At 40.2% G+C, this 17,265-nt stretch overlaps 1 protein-coding gene across 1 annotated transcript in view; it reads left to right on the top strand.

Annotated features, from left to right (window-relative positions):
* senp5 (SUMO specific peptidase 5) overlaps positions 1-17,265 on the top strand; it is a 39,504-nt gene that overhangs the window by 13,643 nt on the left and 8,596 nt on the right. The window contains exons 3-8 of the mRNA XM_060834427.1: positions 229-334; positions 1,718-1,865; positions 3,978-4,025; positions 4,667-4,744; positions 5,348-5,485; positions 11,320-11,403. Of these exons, the coding sequence (XP_060690410.1) occupies positions 229-334; positions 1,718-1,865; positions 3,978-4,025; positions 4,667-4,744; positions 5,348-5,485; positions 11,320-11,403 (602 nt within the window). The remainder of the gene's footprint in view (positions 1-228; positions 335-1,717; positions 1,866-3,977; positions 4,026-4,666; positions 4,745-5,347; positions 5,486-11,319; positions 11,404-17,265) is intronic.

The raw sequence follows: 17,265 nt of genomic DNA, 5'->3' as shown, positions 1-17,265 counted from the left end.
AAATAATGCCCGAGAAAACATAGCTACAAATTTGAAACTGTACTGAATGTTATCTGTCTCACTTCGGTCACAACCCAGTAAATATCAAGGTTTCTTTAACAAGTGATGAGTGATTTGTTAACTCTAGAAGTAGTTGTTTCTGTCACATGGTTTAGTGATTGATTGCTTCAAGACCTGAATAATTCTGGACCTTGTACTTCCCTGATCTGTATTTGGGTTTTTTTTCAGCTTTCCTGGATGAATTTTTGACAAAGTATGGGAGTCTTATCCCACTTACTGAAAATGATGTTCTGATGAATCTAGAGCAGATCTTCCATCAGGATTTCCATGACAGGTATGTGGGTAATATTAGGAAATCATTATGCTGGATTATTATCTTTTGTTAGTAATATTTTTCCCTTTCCATGTATTTCCCTTTTTTTACCTTATCTCCTTATCTTGTCAACTTGCCTTACAGACATGCTTTCTTGCTTGTTTTATTTCAACATTGATTTCAAATAACTCCCTCAACTCCCTTTCCAGACCCTCCAATTCTTTTGCACTCTTCCGATCGACTCTTCCTTCCATTTACCAACTGGATTCATTCTTCCCATCAACCAACCAGGTCATTCACCTATCCCTACCTTAACCCCCCGACCCGATTTTTTTTTCTCTCGCGCTCGCGTTCGCTCTTTCTCGTGCTCTCTCTCTCGCACAAACACACACACACCCAACCCCTTTATCTGCAGCTCCCCTTATACCCACCCCCAGTCCTGAAGAAGAGTTACATCTGAAACGTTGACTTCTCCACCTCCTGATGCTGCCTGGCTTACTGTGTTCTTCCAGCCTCCTACTTGTTTACCTTTTTTTGTGTCAATAGCTAGATTTTGTGCAAAATACTCAAAAAGTAGTAATGGACAGTTTTATTGGAATAGCTATATTCTGCATAAAGAAAAAGAAAATCACCTGTTCAGTTAAGATTTGCCTGAGATCATATGGCTCTCATTCTGTTATATGCAACTGTTATATTAACTGATAAGAATATATCTTATGATGAGAAAAGAGAACTTATTTACATCACACAAGCATTTGTTGTCTATCTTAATTGTCCTTGAACTGAGAGGCAGTTGAGAGTAAACCACATTGGAATCACATGTAGACTTTTCTCTTTCAAGACCATTAGTACATCAAGTGGATTTTTATGATAATTGATAAGATCATTACTGAAACTAGCTTTTAATTCCGTGTATACTGGTGAATGTATATTACCGCAACCATGGTGGGATTAACCTGGATATCTGGATTGCTAGTCAAGTGATACTGTCTCCCTCTTGTAAAATATGGCGCTATTTACAATTGCATCCCCGCCCTAACCTCCAAGCACAACAACCAATTGCAGCTGAAAAGTTGAGTTCTATTTGGCTGTGATTTTGTCCACCGTGAAACAACCTGGCATCATTTAAGATCCAGACTCCCACTTGTGTGAGATTATTGTAAGACTTCTGGTACCAGTGCAACTAAATCTTGGTGACATTTGGTGCTTTCAAGAAAGAAGAGATGATGTGGTTTTGAAAGAAAGACCCACTTTTTTAATGTATCCTTCATGCAAGTCTAGCAAACGACTGTTCTTTGTACTGCTGTTCTGGATATCTTTTAAATGCTCTGCTCATCCCAGATATGATCTTATGCAGTACAAAAGCGAAGTTAAAATGTATCTTCTGTATTCTGGGTGTTTCAGGAAAACCTTTATCCGGATGGAAATACGGAAGTATCAGAAAGCGCAGGTGAACAAGCCAGAACCCAGTTTCCAAGTAGTTTACAACAAACACGTTTTGACTTTGGATGACCTGGCTACACTATATGGAGAGAACTGGCTAAACGATCAGGTCAGAAAAGGGTCCAGCTATGCTCGAGATGTTTATCTCTGATAGATCGTTGCAAGGGTCACATGTATTTCAGAAAAGTGACAGCTACAGTGCTTTAATGCTGCAGTGATGTTGGGGTGTAAGCCTAGAAATGCGAGCTCTAAAGTAAAGTTTCAATAATCTTAGTCCTGCTTCCTGCAGACATTCTGTTCCATTATCTCAGTTCCTCCATCTGTCATATCAATCCAATGATATCACCACCACTATCCCACCAAGAATTAGTCTCCTTTTTCCTCAATGAAACTTTCCGCCTCCCTCAGCTGTCAGAGCCCTCAACCTGTCTGACCCATCTCCTGCAATTTTACCTTCACCCATCTCATTTCCTCCCCACACAATGGTTGGGTTTTCCTTGTCCTCACTTGCTACCCCCCTTCCCTTATTCAAAAGATCATTCTCTGTCATTTCTGCACCCTCCAGCAAGATACTGCCACCAAATGCATCATCCCCTCCCTTCTAGTATCAGCATTCTATTGGACTGTTCCTTGTCCAGTTCTCCATCTGTCCTAACATGTGCTCAAACACTACCGGCTGAAAGGCGGCTTCACAGAGGTCATGATTTGGAGGTACCAGTTGTGGACTGGTTTGGACAAAGTTAAAAAGCACACAACACCAGGTTAAAATCCGGCCGATCTGTGTGGAAGCATTTCTTTAGGTGATGAAGGAGCAGCGCTTTGAAAGCTAGTGCTTCCATATAAACTTGTTGGACGATAACCTGATGTTGTGTGATGATTAACTTCACAGAGATATAACACTTATCTAGTCACCACCTCTCTCTTCACTCTCCCAAGGCTGCAGGCACATCTTCCAGGTGAAGCAGTGCTTTGTCTGCTCTTTCAATCTATTCTACTGGATTTGCTGCTCACAATGCTGTCTCCTTTACAATGGTGAGACCAAACAAGGACTGGGTGATCACTTTGTGGAACAACTTTGCTATGTCTGGAAGAATAACCCAGAAATTGTTTGCCATTTCAAAAAGAGCCTTGCTGCCATACTAACACTTCCATCCTGGGCCTACTATAATGTTCCATTGAAGCTCAGCAAGAGCCAGGAGGAACAGCACCTCATTTTCCACTTGGGTACTTACACTCTCCAGGACTCTGTTCCACAACTTCAAAGCATGACACTTGTCTTCCATGAATTTCCACCCTATCCCCCTGTTAAAATCCTCAGAGGCCATGAATTGTTGACTTCATTTTCACAAGGGTGAGTCCTTGTCTCCTTTTTCGCATCTTCATTTACACCTTTTTTACATCCTTTTTTTTTCTTTACCACCATGAGCACTGTCTTTTCTAACTCTGTCAGAAGTCACATGACTCCAGGTTATAGTCCAACAGGCTTCTTTTAAATCACAAGCTTTCGGACTGCTGCTCCTTTGTCAGGTGAAATCAACTTGTTCACACTCCTGGTGTCATGTGACTTCTAATTTTGTCCACCCCTGTCCAACACTGGCCCCTCCACCTGAAAGCTTTTATGTTTTGGACATCCTCACTGTCTGTTCCATTTGTTCCTCCTCCCCGTGTATCAAAACATAAAAACCATCATTTTCCATCCACTTTCAGTTCTGAAGAAGAGTTCTGTTGGACTCTATGCTAACCATGTTTTTTGCTGAAAGGATGCTGCCAGATCTACTGAATTCCTCCAGCATTTTATATTTTTATTTCAGATATCTAGTATCTGCAGTATTTCATTTTTATTTAAGGCTTTGCTAACTTGCACCTAGGAGCAAGTGCTGTAGCAGTGAAAAATTTCAGATATATTTAAATAAAGATCTGATTAAAATATAATAGTTGAAAAATTAAATGAAATTGTAGAAAAAAATTAAGTAAAATTGAATTTATTTTTAAAATTTTAAAGCTAATTTTTCTAAAATCAGTGGTGAGCATTGCTGTCAGCATTTATCATAGGATTGTTGGTGTCAGCAGACATTTCATTTGTTTAGGTAACCACCACTACTCCCCATGTGTAGTTGTATAACTTCCACTAATTGGTATAATCTAGTTTCTATATTACTGTGTAGTGAAATCATCTTAGCCAACTGAAAGCTGTGGTGGTGACTGTTTGGTTTCCTTGCAGGTAATAAACATGTATGGAGAACTGATTGTGGATGCAGTACCAGATAAGGTAGGTTTATGAATCATAGCGTTAAGGTGGACCTTTGTTAGAAGGCTCATTATTGTATGTTTGATAGCATACCTCATTGTTTTAATAATTATTTATTTATATTAATTTCTTTAAATCATAGCAAAGTCATGTGTTGGAGCTGAGCTACTCAGCTAATTCATCTCCAGAAAATACCAAATATTGCCTTTTGCATTGGGAACGATGAGAGAAAAAAAAAACTTTTTTTTTGTAAAGAAAACACAGACCTCCCTTAGCTTTTGCAAGGAAAAGGCTTATGCAGAACAGGAAGGATCAACTCAAATCCCCAGTCTGTTTTGAGTTTGATCATATCTGGAGGAGTAGCTCTGCTGTTTAATGGTCCAGATTAAAATGGAGAAATCCACAAGTTTACCTCCCTTAATTGCCAGCCAACAGTTGCTGCTGGAAATGCATTTGTGTGGGTTTGTCTCTGAGGATTGGGTCAGGCTCAGCTGCCTTGCACTGCAAAAAATGGCCACTGAGATTACATTAGTTGATATTTGTATTGAAGTTTGGCTACTATTGATATCATCAGGAGGTGCATATCTGGCAGAAAGGTGAAGAGAGGAACATTCGTACTATACTAACTTATGCTTTTTAATTTTGCTTAATCTCCTCTCCAGGTTCACTTCTTCAATAGCTTCTTTTACAAGCAGCTTCAAACTAAAGGATACAATGGAGTGAAGAGATGGACAAAAAAGGTGAGTCCTTGAAAGAGTGGATTGTGGCAGCAAGGTGATGTTTGGATATTTAACAAGCTTTGGGATACAGCTGTTCATTCTTTGTGAAAGCTATTGATGTTTTGGTGAATCCTGTTCAGTACCCTTTGCTTTTCTTAAGTGTTGTAATGTGGTCTGGTATACATCTCTGCAAAGAGAGAATATTGCTCATCTGTATGACTGACTTGCCTTCTCCTTATGGAAGCATATCTTTACAAAATATTAGAAAGTCAACCTTCTCCAAAACAGATAAATTCGGATACAGGTGATTGTTCTGTCCCAAACCAATTCTGTAGGTAAAAATGAAGACTGCCACTTTGTTACATAGTCAATGTAAACTAGAGCTTCCATGTTTTAAAGTTTATGATTTTTTTTTTAAATCTCAAGTTCTCGTTATCCCTTCTATTTCAAAACAAGTTGTAGATCTTTGGTACCATTTTTGCTGATGCTTTTCTGCATTGTCTTCGCTTTTGCATAGCTTTTGTTCCATTATCTCTAATCTGTGTTACTCAAGCTGCCTATTCTGGTTTTCTTTTGATAGCTGTCTGCCTGACTGAAAGGTTCTATTTTTGTTTTTTTGTTCAGGTGGATTTATTCAGTAAAGCCCTACTACTAATCCCTATTCATTTGGAAATCCATTGGTCATTGCTAACAGTTGATCTTCCAAATAGGAAAATTTGCCTTTATGATTCTCAAGGCATCCATTTTAATTCCTGTGTTCAGGTAAGGCAATCTTTCAAATACTTTCTATTGTATTTTTTTGTCTTAGCCGTATTGTTCCTTCCTAAAGGCAGTGATGTGTTGCAATCTGGTTACATGAGTACTGATAGAAACCCTGAATAGTAGCAGATCATTTAGTCACAGAGCCTGAATCTCTCCACATATGCACGTTTTATGTTGCTGAATATTAACTGAATAGGAACTCTGCCTGACTTTTCATTCTTTTTCTTCTCATCCTAACATTGGAATTGAGGGCAGTTGTAGCATTCCCAACGTGAGCGTTTAGTCAGTGCAGGTAAGAGAGTGATGGCATGTCATTTCTCAGAGTAGCCATCTAGAATTTTCATTTTAAAATGGTGAAGTAGAGTTCTGACAAATGGGTGAAGTCTTTTCAGCTATTTGGATGTAGAAAATAGATGTTGATGCAATTTATGTGTGAGCATTTCATATTTACATCTAGGATGTAACTTCATTTGGTACTTTAAAATTTATCTGTAAGTTAAGGAATTTTACCAGACATTGCAAGATGCAATCAAATAACAATGTACCCTTGTTACAAGCACCATATAAAAGCCACTCAACAGAAAGTTAATATAAAATAAAATCTGCGATAGTCCTTGATGCATATACAGCTGCAGTTGGAGATTTGGGATCAGAGCACCTGTCAGATGGTTTAATGGCTAAAAGTCTTTGTTGGGCAATCACTGTTATGAATATATTATTAAATATACTGGCAATATTATAACTGAGGCTAGAACAGTGCATTGTTGCTCGAGTCCCACTAATCCATGACTCACTACATTTAAAAACATTTTTTGCAATGTTATTTCAATCACTCTTTCAAAACAAATTTGTTTTAACCTGAGCCCAACAAAATGATTTTCTTGTCAGAACTGAGAAGGATGGATGGGGCAGTTATGTTCTTTGCAAGTTTCCCTCCAACTTACCTTGTTCTTAGGGTTTTGCCCAACTCAGCCAAATAAAACAACTTTTTCCAAACCAACCCCAAAAAAGATCTACAAATAACATTGCCAGTAGCCTTGTTTTAAAAAAATTACCCATTTCAACAATGGGTACATTTTTTTAAAAAAAAGCTTCATGTATTTCCACAAAACTTGAAATAAATACATTTTCCCCAATTCTTCAAACTCTAGTCCCTCCAAGCAATATTAAAGTACCTTTTAATAATAATCCAACAATTTAATGTTATTTACTAAATTTTCTGTTGCATACTACAACAACAACTCAATGTTATGGTTCTTCTTTATTCAGTAAATGAACACAGGGTTTGTTCCAATTCAGTGCTACCATACAATGATTGATATTTATGTCAAACTTAATTGAACTTGCTTCTGAGTCATAAAGTTGTGGATTCAAATCCCGCTCCAGATTTTGAGCACAAAAGTCAGGCTGACACTTCCGCTTGAGGGAATGCCTCATTACTCATTTTTGCCTCTTGTCTAAATGGCCGATGTTCCTATCCAACTTTCAGAAGAGATGTTATGCCAAGACTGTGCTACCCTCTTAAGTAGAAGCAAAAGATTTAATGGCACTGTTTGAAAATGAGCTGTGAAGTTACTACCCAAATTCTGGCTGATGTTTTATTTGGAGAAAAATTACATTTCTATTTAGGGAAACTTTTTTTAAAACAATACATGACCTTTAGAACATAGAACAATACAGCTCAGAACAAGCCCTTTGGCCCTCAATGTTGTGCCGACCTGTGACTTAGTCCAAGCCCATCCCCCGACACTATCCATTCATCATCCATGTGCATATCCAGTGATTGGTTAAATGCCCCTAATGTGGCTGAGTTAGCTACATTGGCAGGTAGGGCATTCCAAGCCCTTACCACTCTGAGTAAAGAACCTGCCTCTCTGACATCTGTCTTAAATCTATCACCCCTCGTTTTGCAGCTATGCCCTCTCGTACAAGCTGACGTCATCATCCTATGAAAAAGACTTTCACTGTCTACCCTATCTAATCCTCTGATCATCTTGTATGTCTCTATCAGATTCCCTCTTAGCCTTCCTCTCTCCAATGAGAAAAGACCCAAGTTTCACGGCCTTTCCTCATAAGACCTTGCCTCCAGACCAGGCAACATCCTGGTAAATCTCCTGTGCACCTTTTCCAATGCTTCCACATCCTTCCTGTGATGGGGCGACCAGAACTGTATGCAATATGTCAAATACGGCCACACTAGTGTTTTGTGTGCACCATGACTCCAAAACTCAATCCCTCTACCAATAAAACCTAACACCGTGTGCCGCCTTAACAGTGCTACCAACCTGGGTAGCAACTTTCAGGGATCTATGTACATGGACTGCAAGATCCTTCTGCACATCCACACTACCAAGAATCTTTCCATTGACCCTGTATTCTGCCTTCCTGTTATTCTTCCCAAGGTGAATCTCCTCACATTTAGCTGCATTGAACTCCATTTGCTACCTCTCAACCCAACTCTGCAGTTTATCCAAATCCCCCTGCAACCTACAACATTCTTCCACACTATCCACTACTCCACCAACTTTAGTGTCATCTGCAAATTTACTCACCCATCCACCTAGGCTTAAGTCCAAGTCATTTATAAAAATGACAAACAGTAGTGGTCCCAAAACAGATCCTTGTGGCACACCACTAGTAACCGGACTGCAGGCTGAATATTTTCCATCAATGACCACTTGCTGCCCTCTTACTGAAAGCCAGTTTCTAATCCAAACTGCTAAATAATTGTCAATCCCATGCCTCTGCATTTTCTCCAACAACCTACCATGTGGAACTTTATCAAATGTTTTACTGAAGTCCATGTACACCAGGTGAACTGTCCTACCCTCATCCATATGCTTGGTCACCTTCTCGAAAAAAACTCTGAGGTTTGTGAGACATGACCTGCTCTTGACGAAACTATGTTGACTATCTGCAATCAAATTTTTGCTTGCTAGAAGATTTTAAATCTTATCTCTTATAATCCTTTCCAAGGCTCACTAGCCTATAATTACCTGGGTCATCTCTGCTGCCCTTCTTGACCAAGGGCACAACATTTGCAATCCTCCAGTCCTCTGGTACTAAACTTGCAGACAATGACGACTCAAAGATTTTCTCCCAGTGTTGCAGATTCCATTGTTTCAGTAATCAGTTTGTTGATCTGTAGGCGTGGTCCAGTGACAAAATATTGCAGTAGTTTTTCTTGTGGGCCCATAAGAGAATGAAGGGCGAGGGTTCAACGTAAGCATTAGTAGTGATCGCTCCCTAATGGAACTAAAGTAATTGGACTCAAAAAAAAAAAGAAGAGGATGAGTTTACTTGGCACTGATGCAATGCTGCATAGCATATATGGCATGAAAGCAGGTCACTCAGTACAAACAATCCATGCTGAATATTCTTTTATCAGGGTTGTCTCTACTGTCCTCCAATCCAGATGAGAACGCAGACACGTCCACAATTCACTGGTTGATAGAACACTGATTATTTTACTCTATATCTGAGAACAAATATTTTGTGGCCTTGAATGAAGGTTCATAGCTAAAGTATGGAGAATTTTACAATGTCCTTGGTGTCATCATCCATCCAAAAATCAAGCAGAGTACTAATTAAATGCAGAACAAAGCTCTTGCTATTTTCCTGCCTGACACAAAAAAGTGCCCTAATACCAAGCAAACTATTCACCAAATCAACTATTGAGGTTACTAATTGGTACTTGGTCATGTAATGTGAATGCTAACAATTTGGAACTAGATAACTGCTGCCATATCATTGGTAGAAAGCCGGATTTATATTTCATCAGTTTAAACTGGATTCAAATGGAATATGAGGAATTGTAAACTGCATTCCGTGGTCTTCAGTGTGCTGTTCACAAACATTGTAATGTTCTTTTCTTTAAGCAGTTGCTGTTCAAACTTTAGAAATGTGGATGATGTTACCTATCTGTGTAAAAGTAAGGCGAGTAAACGTTGTGTACTGAAATGTGAACTGGGAAGGTTTTAAAATATGCAGGAAGTTCCTTTGCATCACTTCCTGCAGTCAAATCAAAACTGTATTGCCATTATGACTGTTTTGTTTATAGGCTCCTTTTTGATGAGAAGAGGCTAAACTGCTTAAGATCTCTCAAATCTTTCCTCACGAAAGCATCTCTGATTTATGTTGCAGAATTATTTGGGCTGCTTTTCTCTATTGTTTAATGCACTACTAACAAAACTACAAATGGAACTAGGTCAGCCAGTCTGGTAACAAGTGTCAAGAGTCTAAATCCGGGACTATAATCTTCGTTCTAATCTCTGCAATGAACTAAATAAACATTATTTATTTAATTGCTACCACATTTGATTTGTGTTCCTCTCCATTTTAAAAATTAATAAAGTATACTATCTTGGAAAGAATTCAATTTAAATGACAAATGTAACAGAGGAATCCTAAATTGAAAGACCGATACTTTGGACTGAAAGAGGAGAATAAAAGATGCCAAAATGAGAAAAGGCAAAGCAAAAAGAAAGACTTGCCTCATCCTGTGGTTAAGACCCATTAATCTTTCAAAGTGACATGAGTGGAGGTCTCCTTAGCCCCATATAAGAATCCTCAATGCACCCAATATGCTTGAAAAAAAATGCGATTCATGTCCAAATGTAAAAACATTCCAGCTTTTTGGTTGGTTATTCCCAAAACAGGAAGTGGTGTAAAGGAACTAATGGGGCTGTGAAGAAGACAGGCCATATGTCAAGCATCGTGTCCAAAAACAAATCAGGTGAGCAGCAGGATTTTTCTTTAATGCTAATGGGCAATTAGATAAATTCTTGGAATCTAGGATTTTGATCAAATCACTGATATAAGTCGTTCCAATAGAAGGTGGACCAAGTTGTGAAGTCACCCTAGTATAGGCATCCTCAACAAAGCTACTCAGAATTTTGAAATGTATTTGGAGGAAATTCCTTGACAACAAGGAAAATTGTTGTTTGCTGAATACTTGTGTTTGCAATTACTGTACGGAATTCTGTACTTCTGTTCATAATGCTTGGTGATTTTTATTTGTGTGTTATTCACTTACTGTAAGTGCTCTCACTTCATAGTTTCTGCCCGCCTTTTACGTATGTTGTTTCTCTATGTTGCAGCTATGAGCAAGGACAGCTTTAGAATGTAATTATTGTCAAGCAAATAATTACCTTTAATCTTCCTGTCTCTTTGCAACCACTTAAGTTTAATATGCCAGTTTCCACGATGGCTTGGCCCAGGCTAGCAGTTTGTTATTTAAGGAATCCTGGACACAAACTAGGTATCTCCTTCCTTTAATATAGTGAGATTCCTCATTATGGCACAGCTTCACCATGTTATAATTTAGTTAAAATTGCTTATCTTTGAAATTACATATGTCCATAGTGAAATTGTTCTTGAAATATTTAGTTTCAAGGAATACTGTAGGTACTGCTGTGGTTTCCAAAAATTAGACTCTTAAGGTTGGTGAAGCCAAGCCATAATGCTGGAGAAACTTGGGTCCAGCAACATCTAGGGAGAATAGCAGTAATGTTTTGAATCCAATCTGAGTCTTGTATTAATATTCAGGATCTTGGTAAATATCTTGACCCACACACAACTGAACTTGGCTGCCATCTTCATGCAGCTAACTGGGGTAATGTGCTGGAGAATGACTCTTGCAGCTGTGGAAATATATCCCAGCCAAAAGCAAGCCCCTTCAGGAAGGAATTAACATTGTTGAACAGGGAGGGGGCTGGTTGGCCTGAGTTTGAGTCTTTGATTCTCAGCACAATAGCCAGAAGCAGCTTCAAAATAGTACATATTTTTAAAAAAGTCTTGCTGTCCATGATTTACCTAACTTTCTTGATTCACAGAACATTCTGAAATATTTGAAGACAGAAGCTGGTGAGAGGAATCGTCCTGCATTCCTGGAAGGATGGAAAGCATTTGCCACGACGGTAAGGTTTGAACTCACCTCCTTTAAAGTTCAATTTATAGCAAACTTCCGATTAGCACACACTTTGTATACCCTCGTTCATATATGAAGATTGTAAACTGCAGCTTTGTAATATGTTCATATAAACAAGTTGACTTCCTCCAGTACCCTCCACTAAAACAGATTACGTATATATTTATTTCTTGTGCTGATCTCAGTAGAGTTGATGATTTTATTGCAGTTAATTTCAAGGGAGAATATTGATTTATAAATCTGGCTAAGCAGTGCTTATATGTGGATGTGATTTGAAGACAAGATTTGAGTTGACTGTGATATCCTACCCTTCCCATGGGTATAATGGTAGTCTACAGCAGAAATTTGGAGTATGGGCTAGGCACATAGGAGTATGCTATTCAGCCCCTACAGCCTTCACTACAATTCTAGATCCTGGTTGATCATCTAGCTCAAGACTATATTCAACACTATCCCATTTCCTCTTGTTGCCACTAGTAGCTATCTGTCTCTCTTTGTCTTGAACTTTGTATCATGACTGAGCTTCCACAGTGCTCTGTGGAAGAGAATTACAAAGCTTCATCACCCTCTGAGTTGAGGTTTCTCCTCCTCTCGGTTCTAAAGGCTTGCCTTTTATTCTGAGACCATCCCTAGTTCTGATCCTTCCTGCTTATACACTCTCTGTTTTTAAGAATTTTGTAAATTTCTATGCAATTCATGAAGGGAAAAATTACGCCAAACAAATTGATTAGAATTCTTTTGAGGAAATAACAAACAGGATAATGGGGAAGCAGTGGATGTAAAGTATTTAAATTTTCAGAAAGTGTTTGATCAAGCACTGCATATTAGGATATTTAATATGATAAGATCCCATGGTGTCGGAGATATATTAACATGGCTAGAGGATTGACTAATTAATAAACAGTTGGAAAAAAGGAGGTATTTCTAGGATAACAACTTTATGGAGTGCTAGAGGGATTGGTGCTGGAGCCACTATTATTTACAAGTTACATTAATGACTTGAAGGAAGAAAGTAAATGTACTGCAGCCAAGTTTGCAAATAACACACACAATCTGCAGAAGGACGCAGACAGGTTAAGTGAGTAGGCAGAAAAATCAGTCGGTGGAATATAATATGAGAAGATATGACATTATGTAATTTAGCAGGAAGAATAGAGAAAATTAATATGATTTTAAAAGGTGAGAGACTGCAGAAATCTACAGAACAGGGGGATTTGGAAGTCCTTGTTCATAATCACAATAAGCTAGAATCCTTGAGAAAGCTTACTAAAACTATACAGGGCATTAGTTGGACCACAGCTACATTTCTTTAAATGGTTTTGGGTGGCTTTCAAAGAAAATATATTTTGGCATTAGAGACACTAGAGAATTCACTAAGCTGATTTTGGGTATTTTTAGATCAGATTAGATTCCCTACAATATGGAAACAGGCCCTTCGGCCCAACAAGTCCACACCAACCCTCCGAAGGGTAACCAATCCAAACCCATTCCCCTACCCTATACTTACGCCTGACTAACGCACTAACACTATGGGCGATTTAGCATGGCCCAGGGAATCCCTTGTGGACTCAGACCTGTAAGCCTCTCTTGGTTCGTACCAGAGATCGTACTCTTTGGTAGTCTGGAATAAAAGCCTCTTACAGTTTAGTTTAATTTTAGTCATCCCCTTTTTATTTACCAATAGCATCACTGTTACAACATAACACTGATACCTATAAGCCAAACTAACTAGGTTCTCATAATCAAGGAGAGTAAGATATCAGCTGTTTAAGAGCCCTGGCAGGCTACTCTGCTATACTGACACAATGGCTATCCATGTGGATTCCCTTATACAAAAAGCCTAAAAAAATACTGCATGTTCTTAATTAGGTGGATAACAGTGAAAAGCAATAATTTGTAAGGAAGAGAAGTTAATTGACAGGTCTGTGTGTGCTTGACTGATCGCTCCTACAGGTCATGAGCCATTCATCAGGAGGGAAAAACAAATCCAGCCGAGTTAGGCGTCTGCTGGCGAGATCAGTTCCTATCATAGAGGTACCAGTCTGAACTTGTTACAAGAGTTCATAAGGTACCCTTGCACAGCTTGCACAAGGGATACAATTGTTAGGTTTAGAATAATTTTTAAGCTACGAGCAGATTCCTGCTTTTGATTTAGGCACCGAATCATTCTGTACCTGAGGTGGAGATGTTACCATAAGGTTGCATTTAAACTGATTCATTAGTCTTGAATTAAACATGCGTTCTTTTCAGGGTTGTGATTCAAAATCAAATAATACATAAGATCTGACTAGTTAGAGTTGACAGTGGAGCAGTCTATAAGGTCTCTAGAATGGTCTCTCTCTCTCTCTCTCTCTCTCTCTCTCTCTCTCTTTCTTTCTTTCTTTCTTTCTCTCTTTCTTTCTTTCTTCTCTCTCTCTTTCTTTCTCTCTCTCTTCTTCTCTTTCTCTCTCTCTTTCTTTCTTTCTCTCTTTCTTTCTTTCTCTCTTTCTTTCTCTTTCTCTCTCTCTCTCTCTGTATCTCTCTGTATCTCTCTCTCTCTCTCTCTCTCTCGTTCTCTGTATCCCTCTCTCTCTCTCTGTCTCCCCCTCCCCCTCTCTCCGTCTCCCCCTCCCCCCTCTCCGTCTCCCCCCTCTCCGTCTCCCCCCCTCTCCGTCTCCCCCCCTCTCCCTCTCCCCCCCTCTCCCTCTCCCCCCCTCTCTCTCTCTCCCTCCCTCTCCCCCCCTCTCCCTCTCCCCCCCTCTCTCTCTCTCCCTCCCTCTCCCCCCCTCTCCCTCTCCCCCCCTCTCTCTCTCTCCCTCCCTCTCCCCCCCTCCCCGTCTCCCCCCCTCCCCGTCTCCCCCCCTCCCCGTCTCCCCCCCTCCCCGTCTCCCCCCCTCCCCGTCTCCCCCCCTCCCCGTCTCCCCCCCTCCCCGTCTCCCCCCCTCCCCGTCTCCCCCCCTCCCCGTCTCCCCCCCTCCCCGTCTCCCCCCCTCCCCGTCTCCCCCCCCTCCCCGTCTCCCCCCCTCCCCGTCTCCCCCCCTCCCCGTCTCCCCCCCTCCCCGTCTCCCCCCCTCCCCGTCTCCCCCCCTCCCCGTCTCCCCCCCTCCCCGTCTCCCCCCCTCCCCGTCTCCCCCCCTCCCCGTCTCCCCCCCTCCCCGTCTCCCCCCCTCCCCGTCTCCCCCCCTCCCCGTCTCCCCCTCTCTCTCTCTCTCCCCTCCCCCCCCCAGAATAAAGATACAGATGAAAAGGAATTTTATCGGAAGGTGATGTCGATTCTGTAGAATTCTTTACCACAGATGGCTACCAAGACTACACTGTTAAATGTATATGTGATAGATTTTTTTAAAATTAAAAGGCTTATGGAGAAAAGGCAGGAAAGTGATGTTGAGGATCATCAATTCAGCCATGAACTCACTAAATGGCAGCACAGACCTGAGCTGAATACCCAATTTCTGTTTCCACATCCTGGAATCTTAATGGAATGTTTTGTTTTGAAAACTAAGCATTTAATTCTTTAAATTGCGTATCAATTGTCAAACCGTTGTATTTTCCTCCTCATGCCTTCATTGTTGCCTTTCAATTGAAGATCCTTGTTTCACATTGAACTATATCTTTTTCAAGCTTAATGGAAAATTCTACCATATATCAATATTATTAATTAGCCCTTTCACATTGCTGATTACTAGATCTACAATAATCTTTTCCTAGTTAGTTTTCCTCAGTGTTGAGAAATCATGTCCAATACATTCCATGAATTCTTCCTCCATATCCATTGGTTTTCATTAGAATTACCCAGTCTGTATGTAGGTTGAAATCATCCATTCCCTTGCTACATGCAAACACCTAGTTTTCTGATTTGTACTGTGCCCTTTTTCTATTTTAAATTGCAACTTAAATTCTCATTCCAAGGTTTATTTGCTCATATAAAACTGTAACCAATGAGGCAAAAAGAGAAGGGCTTGCAGTAACTCAGGAAACGTTATTTCAGTTATGAATAATACTATGGGCATACTATGGCTGTTGCTTTCCAGTTCAACTTAAGAGTGTAGGTTGGTACTTGATCTTGGGTTTTCAGTTTCCAATTGGACAGCAGGTTAACTTTCATTTCAAACTTGGTGCGCAACTTAGTTAATAAGCAGCAGCTTTTAGCAACAGTTTCCAGCCTGCAACAATCAATTGTTATTACGTCCCGATTGTCCCAGGTGAAGTGAGACTCTTTTCTAATTGGTTTAGATGCAGTTAAGCAGAATATTGTAGTAATCAATGTGTAATAATAACTAAATTGATTATGAAATGTTAATTTCCCAACTAATCCTGAATGTACATTGCCACTATGGTTTGCAGACTTATAAATCTCTCTGACCAACACTTGCTGCCCCTTGCTGTTCCTTAGCTCCATCCAAGCAGATTCTACACCTTTTACTTCCTTTTCCTTTTAGGCTACTCCAAAATGCAAATATCCCATAATAATCAGTTCCTCTTGAACACTCTGTAGCTAATGTAAATAATACCCTTTAACATGTAGCGCCATGAATTCACTGATCATCCAATGTGTGCAAATGGTGGTAATGGTTGTTGAGGTCAATCATCATAGGAGAAAGTGAGGGCTGGAGATCAGAGCTGAAAAATGTGTTGCTGGAAAAGCGCAGCAGGAGCAGGAGAATCAACATTCCTGAAGAAGGGCTTATACCTGAATCGTCGATTCTCCTGCCTCTTTGATGCTGCCTGACCTGCTGTGCTTTTCCAGCAACATATTTTTCAAGTCAATCATCATAGCCCTAGGATATCATTACAGAGTGTCACTATCTGTAGCTGTCTCTCTGCATATGCAGCACTACTCAGACAACATCCAGGCTTGGGCTGATAAATGGCAAGTGACATTCATGCTACACAGCTGCCAGGTAATTACATTCTCCAACAAGAGAGAATCTAACCTTCAGCCTTGACATCACTGGCATTAGTCATTGAATTGACATCACAGAGATTGCCATATATCAGACACTGATCTGTACCAGGTTTTCCACATTCAGTTACAGCTTTTCTGCTTCTCATAACTGGCTTTTCTATCTGAAATCCCTCTTAAATTTCTGTCGCCCTGATAAACTGGTTTAAGCCCATCAGCAAAAATACTAATACATGTCTCTGGGAGGATATTAGTCCCAGTCCTGATCACGTAATCCTCATTGTCCAGGTTCCATCTGCCTCAGAACAGACTCAGTCCCCAGAATTCTAAAGTCCTTTCTCCTGCACCATTCCACCCAACATTTACTCAAGTTTCTTACTTCTATGCTGGCTAGCATTTAGTATTGAGAGCAATCCTGAGGTCTTGCTTTTCTGTCTTTTGCTTAGCTCCCTAAATTTTAACTGAAAAAAATTTTAATTTCAGGACTTTATCCCTCTTTCTGCCTATGTCATTGGTGCAAAGGTACAGCACAATCTCTGGCTTATCTCCCTTCCCCAAAAGAAAATCCTGCAGCTACACTGTGACATACCAGACCCTGGCATCAGGGCAGTGATGTACCATCCTGTAGACATGTCTACAGCCACTAAACAGCCTGTCTGGTCCCCAACTGTAAAATTATCCAGCATTCTTCTTCCTCCACCCACATGTGTGTGCCTCAGCTATTTGCAGTGCCAAAAGCTTGTCTTCCACTGCATTATTCTTATGAATTATTGCCATCATCAGTATCCAAAATGGAAAATCAGTTCATGAGTGAGAGATTCAGGATTTTTGCCCAACCTCCATGGTCTTTCTAAACAGCCTGGAAATCATGCATTCCCCCTCTGCGTAATCTACAGTATGACCACTTGATTAAACATACTATCCACATGGTTCACAGCTATGTGGGAGTGCCATAGACTGCAGTGTCAC

The sequence above is a fragment of the Hemiscyllium ocellatum genome, chromosome 13 (assembly GCF_020745735.1).
Source record: "Hemiscyllium ocellatum isolate sHemOce1 chromosome 13, sHemOce1.pat.X.cur, whole genome shotgun sequence".
Classification (NCBI taxonomy): Eukaryota; Metazoa; Chordata; class Chondrichthyes; order Orectolobiformes; family Hemiscylliidae; genus Hemiscyllium; species Hemiscyllium ocellatum.
The sequence above is the reverse complement of the archived record's forward strand: the minus strand, read 5'-3'. Positions and strand labels throughout refer to the sequence as shown.